Raw genomic sequence first — 20,279 nt, 5'->3', positions numbered from 1 at the left:
TGCTGAACCTCAGCACTAAGCTTTCTGAAGAAATTGTGGCAGGTTTGTAATAGAACAGAATTTTGCTACATTTTTACCTAGTTTAAGTCAAATTTAAGGCCTTAGTTTCTGTGAAATTTATAACTGTGATCCTAACGGGAATTGGAATATGGAGATTAGAGCTGATAACATGGGCAGTCAAGCTGAAAAACATTAGGAATTGGTAAAAATCATGAAAGTGCAATAATTAAGTTCATTTCCTTTTACCATTTTTCATGTACCTACGCATTATAGTTATGAGGGTAATGATTTTAGAGACAAATGCTCATGTCACAAACTACATGGACTTTATGAAGTAGGCTGGTCAGGTACTTAGACACTACTCAGGGTACAGGAGAGTAACATTTTACCCTCCCTTTTAGAATGCATCCTTGTTCATTTTAAAAATTCTATTGAGATATGACCAGTTAGAATAATATTATCTCTAATGACAAAAATTCAAGATGTTCAGACAAAGGAAGAGCCTTGAAAATAGAAGAAATAAAGATATTTCACAATAGAATTTTAAAATTGCTTTTTTTTTTTTTTTCCCCCTTGAGCAACCTGGACAGTTTATTCAAACTAAGCAGGCAGTTTCACATGAAATGTCTCCTGCTAGGGAACAAGATGATCAACTGCACCAGAAAATGGAACCTTCAATTTTAGAAGGACTAAACTGTTTAGAGAAAATTACACTGAATGATGGCATGGTAGTTCTAAGTCACCGAGAAGTTGAATATTACCAACTATATTGTCTGTTCATTATTTTCACATTTAAAAGTAGGTTATACCCACCAGGAAAATTTTGTCTCTTTTATAAGCCATGAAATAAAATAGAAAATCAAGATGATTTTCTTCAATAATCTATGGCTTTGGCTATCAAAAGGCAGAGATGTAGGGGCTGAAAACTGGAGAACTGTCTAAAAATCTACATGTTTAGAATGGAACAGGAGATAAATGCCAAGTCCCCTACCCCATCCTCCCAGCAGTCAGGCAACTTGCCTTTTCCCATCCTGACAGGAGACACTGAAGTTAGAGTTCATAGTGGAAAAAAATTGAACCATATAGGGCCAAAACTTGGAAAGACTAGGCCTAGCAGAGGTTGGGGAGATTTATTCTGGAAACAGAAGGGTTAGGGCCAGTTTGTGGTATGGTGGTTAAGGCAGCTGGGCCCCACATGTCTGACTATATGGTTTGATTCCCAGACTGGAAGGTATGAGAAACACACTGGGGTATGTGGATGCATGCCCAAAATCCAGAAAGGAGGGAGAAATGGTGGAGAAAGGATTACAGCATGACTGTCCCTCATGGGAAGTGATTTCTTAGTTTCCTCGTCTTGCTTTTTGTCTGTCTCCAGCATGGACATGTACTCTTTAGAAAATTAATGAAAAATGAAAAGAAAAAAAGAAGAAAAATAAAAACCAGAGGTGTAAAATTAAGGCCTAGTCACAGTGGTACTGCAGTAGTGCAGCACTCTGCAATGCTGGAAGTCGTATGGAAGATCAGGGCACAGGTCCCAGGTTGAATTATACATGCAGGGGTACTTAGGAATGCTTATGGTCCTGGCTGACTGGGAGAACTGGGGGCAATATCACAGGGTGAGACTGACTCTGTTGAAGATTTTCTCTCTTTCAATAAACAAACAAACTGACATACTTTTTTAAAAATTAAGGGAAGTCTATAGGCTAAATGATGATTATCCCCAGTTCCTTTATATGGCTCAATTCCAATACTATGATAGTTGCATCTCACGCACACACATTACCCTCTCCTTGTACACAAGAATTTGGAAGAATTTTCTCTAAAGAAACTGAATGGACTCAGAGTGAAAAATCTAAAAGCCTAACGTTTGGGGGTTATCCAGCTCAATAGTTAGGTTCTTCCCAAATGATCATGCTTCTAACCAGTGGACCTGCCTTTGTGCCCACACAGCTTCCAGTCAGTTCTTGGATCCCACCTCTTTAAGTCTGAACAAACAACAAAGGAATACCCAGACATCTGAGGAAGGGCTTGAACTATAGAACAAATAAAATAAATAGGAAAAAGAAACTTAAAATAGGCATTAGAGTGAGCCAATGTGTTTTCTTTTTAAAAAGCTTTTATTTGTATCTTCAAAATTAAGAGAAGACATCACAGCGATGGAAGTGAGCTGGATGTTTTATGAAAGGAACAACCAGAGAATAAGAGCTTTTATAAATTATATATTACAGAAGAGTTGGAAAATAACATTGGACAAAGCTTCCAGAAATTCAAAGAGATAGGTAATATGGGAGAGAGATATGGTAGTTAGACTATGGACCCAGGAAGTATAGCATTAAGTTAGTATAAACTCCAGAAAGAGAAAACTGAGTGCATGGTTATCAAAGAAATAATACCAAAAAAAAAAAAATCTCAGAAATTAAGGATATGTGGCTTCAAATCAAAGATGCTACTAAAAGCCCACTATAACAAAGCACATTATTATGAAGTTTTGTAATACAGGGGAATACAGGAAGAATCTGAAAGTTTCCAGGGAGAAAATATCAGGTTACATACATTCAAAGAATCAGAAATCTATATAGCCTTGAATGGAAGTCAAATGACAGCTTAGAAGAGCACCTTACTATTTGAGAGGTAAAAATTATTATTATTTTTAGAGAGATTTTTGCTATAGGGTGCATGCACTCACTGGAGAGACAGAGAGAGACAGGGAGACAAAAAGTGAGAAACCACCCACCCAGAGGGAATGGCCATACTGCAATACCTTCTCCTCCAATCTCCTCTTGGGATTTTGGGCATGCATGTACATGTACCCTGCATGAGTTTTAAGTCACTGGTTTGGGACTCGAACTGCTGTTGACTACATGGGAGTCTAGCAATGTAACCATTATTGCCATCTGTTGGTCCCAGCAAATATTAAATATTGAAAGGAAATTGATTAATTCCTACACCTGAAAGAAGGCTGGGTATGAGTGATGGAGGAGGTTGTCAGAGATAAGGTAAGAGAGGGTGGCTTGAGTCAAATCATAATAGGTCCTAATAATTCTTGGGTTGTTATAACTCATCTTTTAACCTAAGGGACCAATATCTCATAGAGTATTCTAAATTCAGCCAAAGAGTGAGTTGTTGGGTAAAGTATTTTTCATAGATATGGGCCTTCAGAGTATTCCATCTTATGTATCCATTTACAGGAAGTTGAAGGATGAACAAGTGAACTGAGGAAGAGGGAGATATAGAATCCAGGACAGGCAGAACAGCGAAGTCCCAGGACTACAGTAATTCAGCGAACTTAGAGAGCAGCAGTAGCAATTAGACCAAGAGAGCGAAAGGCTCAGAAGAAATGGCTCCATCGAAAAAAAAGTTAACAAATACTTCTAATTTCTTAAGAAAATTGATTATCAAAATTATAAACTGAAATAATTAGCCTTGTATCCAAAATTTATTTAAGAGCAATTTAAGTTGTTATTAAATTTTCTTAAAAAGGTGCTCAAAGGAGATGTCACAGTGTACATAGAACAGATAAAGTGTGTGTGTGTGTGTGTGTGTGTGTGTATGCGTGTCTGTCTTTCTCATATAGATCAGTCCCTCCCTACAAATCATTTTTCCTCTTGTTCCTAAACTCCTCACAACTGTCTTTTTAATGAATACCTACCTACTAACTCCTTTTTTAGTCCTGGTACTTATCCCTTAGTAATAGGCACTGTTCACTTGGCTGTTCTTGGCTTTGTAGAGCATTTGTGTTTGAACATGTTAAAAGATTTTTTTTTCTGAATTATTTGCTTAAGCAACATAATTAGTGTAGTAGGAAAAAAAAAAAAACAGCTCAGATCTGCTGCTACATTAAAATCTGGGCAGGTTCATATTTTTAGTCTCTGTTTTCTTCCAGGTAAATTGTCCAAATTTTCTGTTCTTGTTTCTTCCAGGTATGCTGGAGCAATGGAAAGATTGCAGGCAGAGACTGAACTTATTAATAGGGTAAATAGTACTTACCTTGTGAGGCACAGGACCAAAGAGTCAGGAGAATACGCAATTAGCATTAAGTAAGTAGGACAAGTACTTTTACAGAAATAGACTTCCTGTTTTCATAATCGCATAGGCCATCTGACATATATAACACTAAAGTCGAAAACTAAGGTTCTAATTGCAACCAAAATAATACATCTATCCAGACAGTTCATTAATACTTGAAAATATCTGTTAGAAAAACAGTAATAAGTGTTATAGGCTGCTAATTGGCATATTAGATTTCTTTCCTAACGTTGTGTTTTGGTGATTTGATGTTTGTATATTTCTAGTAAATTCTAAGAGTATAAATTACTAGATTTTGTTTTATTTTGTCTTTCTACATACTTAGGCTGAACTTACTAAATAAATGGAGCATAATGATTAGTCAAATCTAATCCCCAGTCTCACTTCAAATATTGGTTGTATCTTCAACTAGTCTAGTAAATATATTTTGTTAATTAGCTGTCACCAGTGTATTGGCATAGGTATATATTTTGTCTTCAGAATTAATTCCTATAATGTTATTGGGGCATGCCCTCTGGTAATTATTGATTTCTGCTGATTAAAAACACATTTATATTCATAAGTTATTCATTGCCCACAGGTACAATAATGAAGCAAAGCACATCAAGATTGTAACAAGAGATGGTTTTTTTCACATTGCAGAAAATAGAAAATTTAAAAGTTTGATGGTAAGAATTGGTTATTTTTTTTCAACCTATGATCCCTATTTTTCTGTCTTTGGAAAAGTAAGTTTAATTCTATATTTTCTTGGGAATTTTTCTCACAGAAATGTTATTTAAAGAGACTCATACTATAATTTTGTAGCAGAATCCTAAAATTTCTAATTTTAAGAACTCTGGTTGTCTTATATTGATCCAGTCATATTTTTTATTATAAAATAGTTTGCAAGTTGTTTGTTTTTTTTTTAAGAAGATTTTTTGCCTTAAGTTGCATGTGCTCACCAGAGTGAGACAGACAGACACAGTCTGATTTCTCACAAGAAAGTGAGAAATCACCTCCTTGTGAGGGATGGCCACACTGCAATCCCTTCTCCTCCATTCTTCTCCAGGGATCTTGGCAACACATGCACAGGTGCCCTGTCTGATTTTCAAGCCACCGGGTCCAGGACTCAAACCACTGTTAGCCATGTGGGAGTCCTGTGACATAACTGCTATGCCATCTGCTGGCCCGTAATTTACAAGTTTTATATACTATTTCACTGTGTACATTACCTATGTCGTTTAGAGTTTTGACAAATTAAAATGCAGTCACCTTCCTGGTATTTGTGTGAGTTTCGGCTTGTGTTTAAGTGATGTGCAGCAAATATTTAATATGCTTTATTTTCCTCTTATTCCTTTCTTTATCTGCACATTCAGGCAGAGTGTTATACTTTTGAGTTATAACACTAAAAGTTGTAATTAGTAAAATAACTTTTTTATGTTCATTTTACATAAAAAGTTATATGAAGTCAAATTGATAAGCTTTTTGTATTTTCTGCAGTTTCAAAATACTTGTGCTTTGGTTCTCGTTCATTACCTTGGATGATAGGGCCTCAATATAGTTATACTTTTAATATACAAGAGGTAAATGATATTTCATAGGAATTTTATATTTAAATGGAAACAGTTTGTCTAATTGCATCAAATTAACAAAGATTATTTGATTAATTTCCACAATTTGAAATAATTACAACTTATATTAACATACAAGATATTGTGTATGTCATTTAAGCAATGATTCTATGATGACATATAAGAACAATAAAGAAAAAATTCGTATTTCCTTCACAGGGGTCTTGAGACTGTTTCTCAAGTAGGTAGTGTTCTGAGTAGTAATGAATTTGGATACAGGAAATAAGATGCATTTGTAGCTGCTAAGTACTTTGAGTAACATTGAGCAGGACCACTCATTGATCAAGCTGTCAGTCAAATGATACATGCTACATCCTTTCGGAAAACATCTCCAAGCACTTTGCAGATTTTTTACTTTAAACATAAAACTGAGTGTGAAAGGGACTTATAAAATAGGCCAGCTTAAATGTCTTATCTAAAAATTTAGAACGGCTTCAGGTTTGTGAAAAGAAATAGAAGCATCCTGACTAAAAGAAAAATAAGAAAACCTCCATGAATATCACATTCCTAATTCAAAAGCTAAAGATGGGCAGCAAGATCATGTCCTTGGAAATGTAAACTCTTGTCAAATTGGTAGCCGAGATCCGGGCATCTCCTCTGCTGGAGGTTACTAATGTTCTGTTGGAACAAGAAAGTATGTGAGGGAGAATTGGACCAGAAGAGGCTCTTCGTAAAATGGAAACCTAGGAGGGAAGTGGCAAGTGGATAAAAGCATACACCAAGGCTCTCCTCATCTCTGCAAGACACACCAGCTTGAGCTTTCAGTTGCAGAACTTCCTTGGATGGTAATGAGGCTGCTCTGCAGTGTTAAGAGTTAATGTGGGACTTTAAAAAATGCTGCAGGGCCAAAGATGACTGCCAGCCTTGAAGACTTGGAGAGTAGCAAAAGGAACTCCCATCGAAGGAGACAAGCAGAGGATGAAAGGAATAGTCACTGGAAAGGGCCAGTCAGTTCGTCTTTGCGTTACTTGGGTTGGGTTCAGCCCAAGAAGTTCTTCAGCAGCAAAGGTTAGATGTCAGAAGTCAGTAATACTGCAGTGACCTGGGTCTAGCAGATGGCATAATGGTTACATTGCTGGACTCCCACATGGCCGACTGCCATGCAAGTCCTAGACCCAGAGGCTTGAAACTCACACCAGACACATGTGCATGTGTGTCCAAAATCCTGAGAGGAGACTGGAGGGGATTATGGCGTGGCATACTCCCTTGGCAATAACTTCTTGCTTTCTGTCTGTCTCTCTCTCTCTCTCTCTCTCTCTGTCTCTCTGGCAAGCACACATGCCCTATTGGAAAAATGGATCTTAAAAAATAATACGGAAGTGACCAGAATTAGTAGACATCAGTTCTTAAATTCCTATCTGCATATACAGCTGTGATTACAGTAAAAGTAATAGGGACAGAATTCTAATCATTTGCACCAAGACAATAGTAACAATTTCTGTAATGATGTCTCAAAAAGGAATCAAAGTACTTTTCACAAGGCTAAAATAAGTAGCCCTCATGTAGTATATGTAGTATCTATAGACGTGCCATTGATAGAGAAGATGCATAATTTTTTTTCTCGGTATCTAGGGATCTTTCATAAGGAGTCATGTACCACAGTGGGTTAAAGGAAGAGGATCAAGAATAGCAAAACTACAATGAAGCTAAAAAAAATTAGCAAAAGGATATAATTGTAAAAAGGAAGAAAGAAAACAAGGAGCTGACAGATCTTGTCAGAATTAACAAATATCTAAAAATTGTTTATGAGGCAGCGGAACTCATCTGGAGCTGCCCCTCCTTTTTGCTCCTCTCCATTTATTTAGTGAATTTATATTGAGACCTTAGTATGGGAAATCACTGTTTTTGGAGAATTCAAAAGGACTTAACTATTCTAACAACATTTACAAATTAGTAAATACATCAGTGCTAGAATCTCACAATAGTGTGGTCCTTTGAACTTAAGCTGAGAAATGTCACATGGATATTTGGTCAGAGGGATGACTCATGTTTCAGTAACCAGTCCCTTTGGAAGGAGATGGAAGGCAAAGAAGTGTAGGGACTTCTCAAAATCAAGATAGACCCTCAAAGAAGTTACTTACCTTTTATTGTGTTGATGTCAAGTAACACAGTTCCCTTTATAAGCAGATAGTGGTCTGTGAATTTGAATGATTGTTTCTTAAGAATGGTTTAGTATCCTCCCATCATTGGTATTAAAAGTTATGTTCTCCTGGGGCTAGCAGGTGGCATAGTGGTTAAGGTGCTGGACTCCCAAATGGTAGACTGCTGTTCAAATCCCAGACCTGGGTGGTTTGAAACACTCCAGGCACGTATGCGTGCATGCCCAAAATCCTGAGAGGAGATTGGAAGAGAAGGAATTGCAACATGACTGTCACCCCTGGGGGGTGATTTCTTGCTTTCTGTCTCTCTCTGTCTCTCCAGCACATGCATGACCTTATAGCAAAAATCTCTCTCAAAAAAAAAAGGAAAGAAAAAGTTATGTTATTTTATATATGAAATAAAATAGGACCTAAAATTAAATTTTAATCCAGAAAGTGTGTAAAATATAAGCAAACTCTGGAGCTTGTTTTACATTAGCCTGTTTCTTAAAGACAAGATTGACCTTCGGTGGTTATGACCTAACCTTTTCCCCTTGGGTTTCAATAGCTTGGTTAATCAAAATCTTTGTTTTTCTTAGTCATTAAATTCAAATCCTAAATGAATTTCTCTATCCAGATTACAAGGCATTAATTTTGTCCTAATTTTTATGTATGCCAGACAATCCATGTCCAAATACTGTTTATAAACCATCTCCATTGCCTGTTTCCTTGGTAATTGGAATGACTGGCTCTCACTCATTATTTTTCAGAGAGACTTGAATTGTTGACACTGCTGTGTCAGTGTGAGATAAGGAAAGCTTAGTGATTTCTTTTGTTTAGAGTCTTCTTATTTACTTGTTGTACCTGAAGGTCAATAACTGCTGAAGCAGGGGTGGATTAGACTAAAATAGAGAAAGCATAAAGGCATGAATTGGAAAAGATCCATGGTGGCACTATTTAGTTCTACCCAGTTAGAAACATGTAGGAAGATTTGCCCTTATAAGACTATAAAAATGGAACTAAAATACCTTCCATGCTTAGTGAAGTGATAAAGCGTGTTTTGCAGTTTACTAAGCCACATGACCCTAGGCCTTTGAAAAGTCCTGTTTTCTTCCATAAAATTTGGAAGTGGATAGGTATTAAATGATCACCAAATCCTTTTTTGGTATGATAATTCTGTGATGTTTCTAGCCAACATCTCATAAATTTTAATTCACTGTAATTCATAACAAAATTTACATTACCTGTAACAAAATTATATTAAAGTGCAAAGCTATTGGCTTATAATTCTCCTCAGGTTTATTTTCAGATTGCTAAAGAAATAAAAAATTTTATTAAATTTAAATTGCTGTGAGAACTTCTCTCTGGTATCATTTGTATCAGCACCAAAATACATTTAAAGTACAAAAAAAATTTTTTTTGTACTTAAAAAAAAAAAAACAAGTAGCAGGGCTAGTCCCATAGCCTAGTGGTTAAAGAAGCCAGATCTTACATGGCTGATGGTGGTTTGAATCCTGGCCCCAGCAGTTTAAAAAACATGCAAGCCATATACGCATTTGTGCATGCCCAAAATCACATTAGGATGGAGAAATGGAGAAGGGATTGTGGCATGACCACATGCCATTGGTGGGGGGGGTACTTTCTCTTCTTTTTGTTCTCTCTTGCTCTCACTGGCAAGCACATGTGTCCCCAGCATTTAAAAGATAGTAACAATATTGGTCACTTAGTAGGATTTAATTTTACAGACTGTCTTTGCAAAGCATGTTAAAAATTGCCATACTACAAATGACATAGTCTAATCATTCTGATCCATTGTGAGGATTCAAACTTCTACCTGCTATTTCATTTATTTTTCTCTTTGTTTTTAAAGGTTAGTCACATTCCAAATTCCTTTGCCTCATCAAAGATTCCTATTTCTGGGCCAAAGGAAGGAAGGAAGGAAGAAAGAATTTCTTAAAAAGTTATAATGTGTGTAAACCCTAAATCTTATGTGTAAGAAATCAGAGTTCTGAGTATACTACAAATACTTAGCAAATACTCCTTCCCTTTGGCTTTGTTTTTTGTTTATTTTTTTGTATTTACCTTTGTCAGATATTAGTTGCTAATAGTACAATGCAATTAAGAGCACAAACTTCAGAAACAGACACCACTCATGTGACCTTGACCAAGTCAGTTAACCTTGCTGAGAGTTGAGCATCATTGAGCATCAAGCCCATCACATAGGTTAAGTGAAATGATCAGATACTATGTAAAGGGCTTGGCACCTAGAGTAATAGGTGCTATTAGTATTATTCACAATTATGAGGCACTGTATGTATTCTTTGTTATTGTCTCTGAAATGATGTATTATCCCCGGTTTACAGGTATAGAGATTGAAAAATCTCCATTGTTTTACCCAGTTTTATCAAACCGTGCTGCCTTTTTTTTTTACCTACAGATTGATTCACTTTATCACATTTATATCTATTCCCAGCCTGGTTGCTCCACCTAAAATGATCCTTCTCTTATTTGAAATTTGACCTGTCCTTCAATTTGAGTCAAGTTAGCTCCATCAGGAAATCTTCCTTCATCCCTCCCATTGGACACACAAAAGGAACTTCTTTCTTATGCCTTTGAACTCACATAACTGAGTGAAAGTGAAGGGGAGTCCTTCACTCTCTCTTCTAGACTGAGAACTCCTAGAGGCAGGAGCCTTATTTTCATAATCTTTGTGACCCCTGAAACACCCAGCACAATGCATTTTACAATTTATCCGAGTTTGGTCATAAATAATAAATACTGGGTTGTTGGGAAAGTCAGGACACATTTTTGCATAGAAAAACATAGAAAAATAAGTCTTGGCTTTCCCAACGACCTAATAAATCATTGATAGTTCTCTTCTTCTTCTTTTGGGTGATTTTGGCCTGATTGATTTGTTTGGGGAACTTAGAACATAATTGCTGAATGGAGGTTTAAATCAATGATGGAGTGAGTGTGTGTGTGTATATATTTTAAAATAAATAAGTTTCTTTTCCACTGCTTATTTTGGGAGAAAATGAAAAAGGTGCTGTAATAGAAGCACTGAATAATTAGGTTAAAAGTGATTTTGCTTTTATTTTCATTTCAGTATTTATAAGAAGCTTTATATCTGTATTACTTATACTAAGATGCACTTTTCCCTTATGAATTATTATTCAATTTTAGTTTATAGTAGAGGGATTTAGATTTGTACAAAATTTATGAAACCAACATGTGTGAAAAGATGTTTCTTTAAATTTCAGTCTGAAAGACAATGGGTGGTTATTACATTAAGTTTGAATGTATTTTTTAAAGAATTGTTTTATTTAACCTTATTATTTATTTATCTACTTATTTTAATTTGGCCAGAGAGGAACAGAACAAGAGAGAGGGAAAGTGAGAAAGCAAGCCACCAGGTCCAGGATTTAAACTGTGGTCGGCCATGGGGGAGTCCAGTGCCCCCAGCCACCACCCCACCTGCCGACCCCTAAGTTTGAATGTATTTTAAATAAATTAATTATACAAGAAAATGGAAAGAACCACATATTGACCTCTGTGAGTACAAGGGGATACCCACAATTGTGATGGGCACTAACTCTTCATTGTAAACCAGAAACAGTGTCAAAGAGCATTTGTGCTTTATCAACTTTTGTTTATCGTGGAAAAGTACATTTAGTATAAACTTTGTTTTTTATGCCAGGTTGAAAGAAAATGCAGGAAACTAGAAATTGCTATTTACTGAGCAAACAGCTGTTCCTTTTATTTTTATTTAGAAAGACAAGTATTTCATAAGTAAGAGCAATAATTACCACTCTGAAATTGAGGTTTAGTGTGGTTCCTTTTCATTCCCCACATCTGACTGAAGACAACAGGATGTTCTAGATGCCTGAGTAACAATAGGGGGCAACACATTAAAAAGGGCCTGAGTAACAGGACTGCTAAGGGATAGACGTCACGTATAGCAGACAGCAAAGAGGGATGATCACTTACTTTTCTATATACGTTTGGAAAAGTTAGCATTAAATGGCTCATCCTAATATTGCATGTAATTATGTGTCAAGGAATGCGTGTGTTTGAGAACAAAAGTACCTTTATGAAAAATAATGTTTGATTCTTTTTCCTAAAGGAACTTGTAGAGTACTACAAGCATCATTCTCTTAAAGAAGGATTCAGAACCTTAGATACGACTCTGCAGTTTCCGTACAAGGAGCCAGAACACTCAGCCGGACAGAGGGGTAATAGAGCAGGCAACAGCTGTGAGTATTGTAACTGAGAATGCAATTGTTGTCACTCAAGGATTGAAGGCACGAGAACGTTAAATACATTCATTCCAGACTTTGAAATATTACCAGTTAGTATGCTAAGATGTTTTAAAAGGAGTCTTTTTTGGAACTAACAGAATCAGAGGAACCAACAGGTATTTATGAGCATGTCTAGTTAAAAGTTCTTTGTGACAAATTTTAAAAATTGTTTGTGCTCAGAACTCCATCAGAATCATAAAGGATGTATTCATATGTAAGTTTCATACTTTTCACCAACTTTTATATTAGATACATTCTTTCTGCTTTTCTAATTTACACATAATGTAGGTTGGCATAATGCTGTTTGAGTATTTAAGCAAGGCTGGCCACAGCACTCCCAGTTAGCCTAGTATCCCAAGTCTGCTTATGATTCCATTCTTTTTTAAAAAGAATTATTTAATTTTATTTGTTATTATTAATAATTTTCTGTAGGGCATATATATTCACCAGAGAGAGAGAGAGAATGAATGAGAAAGTGAGAAAGCAAGCATACAGGTCAAAGACTTGAAGCACTGTCAACCATGTGGGACTCCAGCACCTTAACCCCTGCCACCTGCTGACCCCTTATGATTCTATTCTAATGACTACATTCAGAATTTTTAAATCACTAACATGCTTTCTCAGATGCCAGTATTTCTAAAACTAAACATTGCCACTTCCTTTTAGAATGAGCAGTGCCACAACCAATCCCAAAAGATTAGCACACAAATAAAATTTGGAACGTGAGTCCAAGTCAGAAATGTTTCTTCTCACCACTTAATGTCATGTACTCTTCCTGGCGGTAGATAGAGCATGTAAAAAGAACATCATGATTAAAAATGTGCAGAAACTGTGATTTCATCCCCTTATCTCTCTCTCTTTCCATATATGTGTGTGTATGTGTGTGTGTATATATATATATATATATATATTGTTTTGGGGAGAAATAAATGCAACTTTATTACTCCTAGAATTTTTAGCCTATGCAAAACTGGAATATGTAGAGGTATTGGAAAGAAAGAATTTGCATCATTTTAATATAACTTTAACTTTTTTCCCCCTAACAGTAGAAACTAAAAGGGAAAGAAATAATATTCATGGTTCCAACAGCATCAGTAAAATTTCATACACTTCAATATAAGTATATATACAAGTAATCTCCCACATCAACTGATTTATTTTAAATAACAAAATAGCCATTCTCCACACAGTGATCAGTGCTAAGTGCTGAAACTCCTGTCGTGAAAGTAATAAGAACATACTTTATACTGTATGTTCAAACTTTAAATACCTGTTAAATTGCATCTTTTCCATTTTTTTAGCTCAATATTAGCTAATAATCTTAGGTTCTCATATCAGCCATAATTTTTGCTGACTCAGAAATTAAAGTTTTTCTGAAAAAGATAATTTTCCTACCTACAAATTTCCAGTCTATCAAAATCATGATTTATCCTGTTACATGAAACATAATTCTTAACTCCTTCTTTCTCTTTGTCTCTCTCTTTTCTTTTTCTTTCTTTTTTGGCTTCCCAGAAGCAGGAGATAATATTGGCGGTTTATGCTAACATCCTGTTTCAGGTGTTCAGTTAGTTCTAGAAAGCCTGAGAAGGAGAGAGACACAAATCGGGGAGAGCAGATGTTCCCCATTAGGTAGGAGGGTCGTCACCCTCTAATGTTACAGTTACAGAGCGCTGCACTCCCAGTACTTCCTCAGGGCTTAGCACATAAATACATGTTCTGAGAATGTTATCCAGTGATCAATGAAGTTACCCAACATAAAATTTTGTCTCTGGTATTTAATGAGGTACTTGATACTTGTTTAACAACTAGGAAGAGAATTATAGGCTTTTTTTTTTTTTTGAAAAATATTTTTGGAACTCCTTTCTGGCAGTAGAATTAAGAGCCTGTGAACTGTTCTTCTGACTTCACTAATGGTGGTACATCTTTTTCCTTGAAGAGGAACATAACTTTTTTTTTTTTTTTTTTTTTTAAAGCACAGTCAATGGAGTGATTTGAATATCCATATTAGCTGCAGGGAAATTTTTAAACAAATAAGAGTAATGATTCAAACATTCTGACCCAGTCTTTTTAAGAGATTCTGGAACCTCAAGTCAAGCTCCTAAAACCCTTTTGTAGTCTGGAAGAGTAAACAAATAATTCATGTAAAATTTAATCTTTGTTATAGTTTGTTTTCCTTCATCAATTATTCATTCATTCCATCAATAGGTATATTTTAAACACCTACTGCAGATAAGGCAATGTTTGATTCTTGGAGTAGAGCAGTTAAGGAAACAAAGCTCCTGCCTTTATGGAGTTTATATTTTGATAGGGAGATTTAGGAAGTCTGGGTTGGATGAGTTTGATAAATTTTTGTATAGAACTATCAGGGGGAAGATCTTATTCATAAAGTGATTCAAAGAAGTGAGGGAATGAGTTAGTAGATCAGTCAGCAGTAATTGCCCAATGGTTAATTCTCTGAGATAGTTCACTTGTTACCATGAAGCAGGATTATAATCCTAGATCCAATTTATGATACTATCCCCATGCTTTATTTATGTTGTGCTAACTTTGTATAAAATGAGAATACTACTAAGAGGGTTCTGAGGATGAAATGAGGTGCTATATATAAAGCACTTTACGTGGTGCTTGTATGTGCAATAAAATGTACATGCATGTACAGTCAATAAAAGTTACTACTGCCTCTATCACTCCTGCTTCTTCTGCTACTACTGCAGCACTACTAAATCTTCTAACAATTTCCTGTATTTCTAAGACTTGAAAAAATGTACTAATTCCATCTTTTACTCATTTATTTTTGCTTTTATGATTTTAAAAATATATCCTGTTTATTTTATACCAAACACTACTTCTATTTTTAAACAAATAGAATAATGATTCAAACATTCCCATCCAGTCTATGCATACTGTGCTTCCTAGGAAGTGGTAAGGAGGAAATGTTACCTGCTCTGGATGGCAAGATTGTGCAGGCTGTCTTTACGGTCCTAACCTCTGACTTGTAGCTTTAAGTACGCTGCTAAATATCATTTTAAAATAACCTTTGCAAGCAGTATTACATTGGAATACTGGATTAGACAGAGTACCAACAACTTCGTGACTTCTTAAAGGCCTGGAGGAGGAGAACAGGCAAGATAAAGCATAGAACCATCCTGTGTTGTGGAGAAAGGTTGAGAATGAACTTGGCCTCCTGCAACCTGCTGTTAATTATTCATGTTATCTTAACATAATAGAGTCACCTTGGAAAAGAATGTCCCAGGGCTTTGTGGAGATTACCTTTTTTGTTGCTAGTATAGGTTAGGATGTTCTAGGGAAGATTACCAACTATTGGGTTGTTGGTTTTCTATGCATTTTTGCATAGAAAAAAATACATCATGACTTTTCTGACACCGCAATATCTTTCAAGTCTGAAGTACAATAAGGTTATCACAGAACTACCTCAATGCAGATGCAGAATAACATGTACAAAGATGGTGATAAAAATTAAACAGGAGTCTAGAGCATTGGTGAAGGGAGCATAGCATTTCTAGGTTAGGAGCTCATTATAAACTGCCTCTCATACTGTCTCCCAGTGCAATGGGACTTTTTTCTTTGCCTTTAGGGTAACTTAAGTGCATTTCCAAAAAAAAAAAAAAATGTAAAAGAGACAGAATAGAATAAAGAGAAAACTCAGGTAGCAGGGAGCTGTTGTGCTCCACTAGACTACAGTAGCTCCATGGAAAATGTCCTGTGGATGTAAGAATCCCATTACTTTCCAAAATGGTTGTAGCAAACCTGCCTTTGATTGCTTTAGGTGGGGCCGTAGGGCCTGTGTATTTGAAGGATTCTAAATGGACTTTTGCCCTTCTTGCTTTACAGTGAGCACTTAATTTTTTCCAGGTCTGCCATGGAGTAGCTCTCTGACCTTAGGCAAGTCACTTAGGTGTATTCTGGGTGGACCTTCAGCTTTCTCATATGATGAATGAGATATGAGATTAGAGGTTTTAATATGTTCTTTAAAAAGATAACACCCTAGATTTCTTTCTTTGCATGCATGAGAGAAAGAGGTAAGGTAGAATGTTAATAGGCCATTGAAACTAGGGAAAGTTCTGCAACAATCTATTTTATGACCCATAAGCAGACCTTAAATATGTTCCCAAGTGTTTATTTATGGACAGTTAGTTGGGCCACATAGTGGAGTTGGACATTTTTTAAAGTGTTGGCTATCATGCTATTTATATAATACCAAAGTATCTTCCATAAGAACTTACTGATTACTGAAGGGATGATAGTAAAATTTTAACCAAGTCATCAAAGTTAACATCATCTGTAATGAAGTAGAGATCACACACCCTCTACCGTGGTGCTGAGGAGGACACACCTCCACTTTGGTGTTACTCCTATTCCCAGAATGCATAACTTGAATCTAATCACAAGGAAACACCAGATAAGCCCAGATTAAAAGACATTCTACACAATTATTGCTATGTACTCCATAAAAATGTCAAGTTCATTTACAACAGAGACAAACTGAGGAATTATTTCAGAGTAAAGGAGATGTAAAAGAACCTCTACATGCAACATGTGATCCTGGAATAAATTCTGGAATTGGGAGGGAGATTATATATATCTTATCATACACACACACATACACAAAAATACAGATATGTTTTATAAAATATGGATATGAAGTCATATGCCACATATATTTCGAGCAACAAAGGACCACATATATGATGTTGGTTCCATAAGATTATAATGAAGCTGAAAAATTCTTATCACCTAGTGACATTGTAGCTGTTACAACCTTGTAGTGCAATGTATTACTCATGTGTTTAAGGTGTTGTTGGTGTAAGCGAACCTACTGCTCTGTAAGTCATATTAAAGTATAACACATACAATTATGTGCAGTACACAATAATAATGATAATAGCTGACTGTGTTACTGGTTGACTTATGTATTTATTAGGTTATACTTTGTATTGTTATTTTAGAGTGTACTCCTTCTCCCTGAGGGGGAAAAAGTTGAGGGTAGATGAGCATGGTGGGGTACGCCTCCGGCAGGCTCCTACATCTTGTGTTTACTGCATCTCTTGATGGCATTGTTTTCTCTTGTGCTTGATTTAAGCTTGTGTTGCTCATCACGACCCTTCTAGTGGGAGAAGAAAAGGGAGGTAGAAGACAATGATATTGATCATCGTGACCCTGTGTAGGCCTAGGCTAATGTGTGTTTGGGCCTCCATTTTTAATTAAAAAATTTAAAAGATACAAAAAAGTCTTAAAATTTAAAAAATGTAAAATAGAAAAATATTTTAAGTTTATAAAGAAGTTATAGAAGCTTAAGTTAATTTATTATTGAAGAAAGAAACAAAATGTTCTACAAATTTCTGTAGCTTAAGTATACAATGTTTATCCAGTCTACAGTAGTGTATAGGAATGTCCTAGGCCTTCACACTCACTCACCACTCACTGACCCAGAACAACTGCCAGTACAAGCTCCATTCATGAAAAGTTCCCTGTACAGCTGTAGCATTATTTTATCATTAGACCATATTTTATAGTACCCTTCCTATGTTCAGAATTGTTAGATACACAAATACAGTTGTGTTACTGCTCCTGACAGTATTCAGCACACAAGCATGCTATAGAAGTCTGTGGCCTACAGGCAGTAAGCTACCCCGTACACCATAGGCCTGTAGCATCTGTACCATCTAGATGTGTGTGAGTACACTCTAGGATGTCTGCACAACCACAAACCTGCCTAACAACACATTTCTTAGAATATATCCTAGTTATTAAGCAATGCATGATTATACATCTTGCCAGAAAGAACATAAGTGGAATAATTAGTAAATTTTGAATAAGTTCTCTAGATAAAATCGTACTGAATCAGTGCAGCTTTCTGCTTTTGACAATTATACTGTGGTTATATAAAAGAAGAGAATGCCTTTCATTTTAGGGAATACATGCTGAAGTATTTATCCATAAAGGGGATTACATTTGCAATGTATTTTCAGATGACTCAGGAAAAAAACAGATTGGTAAAACAAACATTGTAAAATGTTGACATGTAAGCAGCCTGAGTAAAAAGTGCATGAAAATTCTTTGTGCTACTCTTACTATTTTTTGAATTATTTCAGAATGAAACATTTTTAATATGGGTATCAGCCCATTTGCTAACTATATCTAAAGAACTGGAAGAAGATTACAGCATCCTTTTTACCTGTGCCAGCTGTAGAAGGGCTGGCCCACTGATTTCAGGGCATATAGGGCACTAGTTGTCTGAATAGACCATATTTGAAGCCATCTGTTCCTCACATGTGACCTCATTGTATTTACTTATTTATTTACTCATTCCTTTATGCAACAAATACTTATTCAATGCTTACCATGTGCCGGGCCTCATGCTAGATGATATAGTTATAGTAGTGAAAAAAATAGACAGTCTGTTGGGTAGGAACATGGTGATTAAGGTGCTGGAGTCCCACATGACTGACGGCAGTTCAAGTCCCAGACCTGGTAGCTTTCTTTCTCACTTTCTTGCACTCTCTCTGGTCAGCACACGTGCCTTATAGCAAATAATAGTAAGTAAAAGTAAATAAATATTTTTTAAAAGAAACTGAAAAGGGGTCAGTGTTTTTGCAGCATAGTGAGTAGATTCTGATATTTATAATGGGAACATATTGAAGCTTTAGAGGCAGAAAATGACATGAACTATTTTACATTGTTTTAAAATAGCACTAGGTACTCTGTGAGGAGCAGCTTGGAAGAAAGCATGGAGAAAAAGGAGATGAGTTAGGAAGCTATTACAGGTGTCCATGAGAGGAATGAGGGTGATTTGAAAAGAGATGAGTAGTGACAGTGGAGAAGGACAATGGGCAGAGTTGAATATAATCCAGAAGTTGAATCAATTGGATAAAGGAGTTGAAATGGCAGTAGCATGAGTATGATGCACAAGTCTTTGTCTTGGACAAGCTGCAAATGATGAAACCATTGAATAACTAGGAAGCAGAAAATAAAATAGGTTTGCAAGAGAACCAATACATTCAGTTTTGCACAAGCGTTTAGGTGCCTCTGGATACTCAATGACTCAGTAAGCAGTTGGCACCAAGGAGAATGGTCTAAGTTGTAGGTTGAGTTTTGTGAATCATTAATACTTCACTCCATAGTTTACATAACCTATAGTAATTTGAGAATCACAGTTGAGTTGTTTGTATATATGTTTAATTATTTCTTCCAGGCTATTGGTCCCTGGATCTCCAGGGGCCAAACTCTTGCTTCTCATTCGCAATAGCACTTATGCTCAGTTCCTTGCATAAAATAGATGCTCAAGGAATGCTAAGCAAATGAAGTCTGAACCTCAGGTCCATAGAAGATACATACGGCAGGTATTAGGATGATAAGCTGGTATTAGAAAATGCATGGAGAAATGAATGGGTTTGAAAACAAAACATACATCAGCATGTTCCTTTTGATGTAGTGACAAATTTTGCAACAGTTCTTCAAAATTGGCAGAGGCTTTCTGGGTCATTGGGATGGTGCAAATTACCTTGCCAGAAGAAAGAGAAACAAGAGCAGTGGCTGGGTTGTCTCTTCCTGGGTGTGGTCTCTTTCCTCCCATCCATGTGCTCCCATTTTAGCCCTCTGACAAAGTGCTTATGCTTCATTTTAGTAAGTATTTTAGACCAAAAGCTGGACTTGGAGAATTTGTTTCGTATTTATTCAATACAATATTACATAAGTGGCTTTTTGATTCCGGATAATTCCTGAACATCCTAGTCAGTTTTAAGTATTGCTTATTAGCCACATTACAGTGTAATAGAGGCTGTTTATTATTCTCTTCATACAAGCCCATAAACACTTACTTAATTTAGTTTTTACCTTCTTGCCCTCCTAATTCAGCATCTCTATATTTACTTATCCTTCTTTTCTTTCCTTTTTTTTTTTTTTTAAAGAGATTTTTTTGCTATAGGGCATGTGTGCTTGCCAGAGAGACAGAAAGCAAGAAATCAGCCTCCAGGGGGATGGCCATGCTGCAATCCCTTCCCCTCCGTTCTCTTCCTGGGCTATTAGACACATGTGCACCTGGCTTGAGTTTTAAGCCTCTGGGTCCAGGACTCAGACCACAGTTGACTACATGGAAGTCCAGCAACATAACCATTATGCCATCTGCTGGTCCCCCATCCTTATTTTCTGACCTCCTGATCTTACTTCAGTCTTTTGTCATCTTTTCTTTGGTCATTTGCTGTTTGGATTTATTATGTTCTAATTTTATTTTGGTAACTTAATATTTA

At 36.1% G+C, this 20,279-nt stretch overlaps 1 protein-coding gene across 1 annotated transcript in view; it reads left to right on the top strand.

The window, feature by feature from the left end:
- Positions 1-20,279, top strand: part of VAV3 (vav guanine nucleotide exchange factor 3) — a gene marked incomplete at its 5' end in the record, with an annotated part of 378,218 nt that overhangs the window by 342,477 nt on the left and 15,462 nt on the right. Inside the window, 3 exons of the mRNA XM_027772272.1 lie at positions 3,921-4,037; positions 4,607-4,694; positions 11,838-11,967. Coding sequence (XP_027628073.1) covers positions 3,921-4,037; positions 4,607-4,694; positions 11,838-11,967 — 335 coding nt within the window. The remainder of the gene's footprint in view (positions 1-3,920; positions 4,038-4,606; positions 4,695-11,837; positions 11,968-20,279) is intronic.

The sequence above is a fragment of the Tupaia chinensis genome, unplaced genomic scaffold, assembly GCF_000334495.1.
Source record: "Tupaia chinensis unplaced genomic scaffold, TupChi_1.0 Scaffold000270_1, whole genome shotgun sequence".
In the NCBI taxonomy this organism is placed as follows: Eukaryota; Metazoa; Chordata; class Mammalia; order Scandentia; family Tupaiidae; genus Tupaia; species Tupaia belangeri.
Note: the sequence above shows the minus strand (reverse complement) of the source record. Positions and strands in the feature narration are given on the sequence as shown.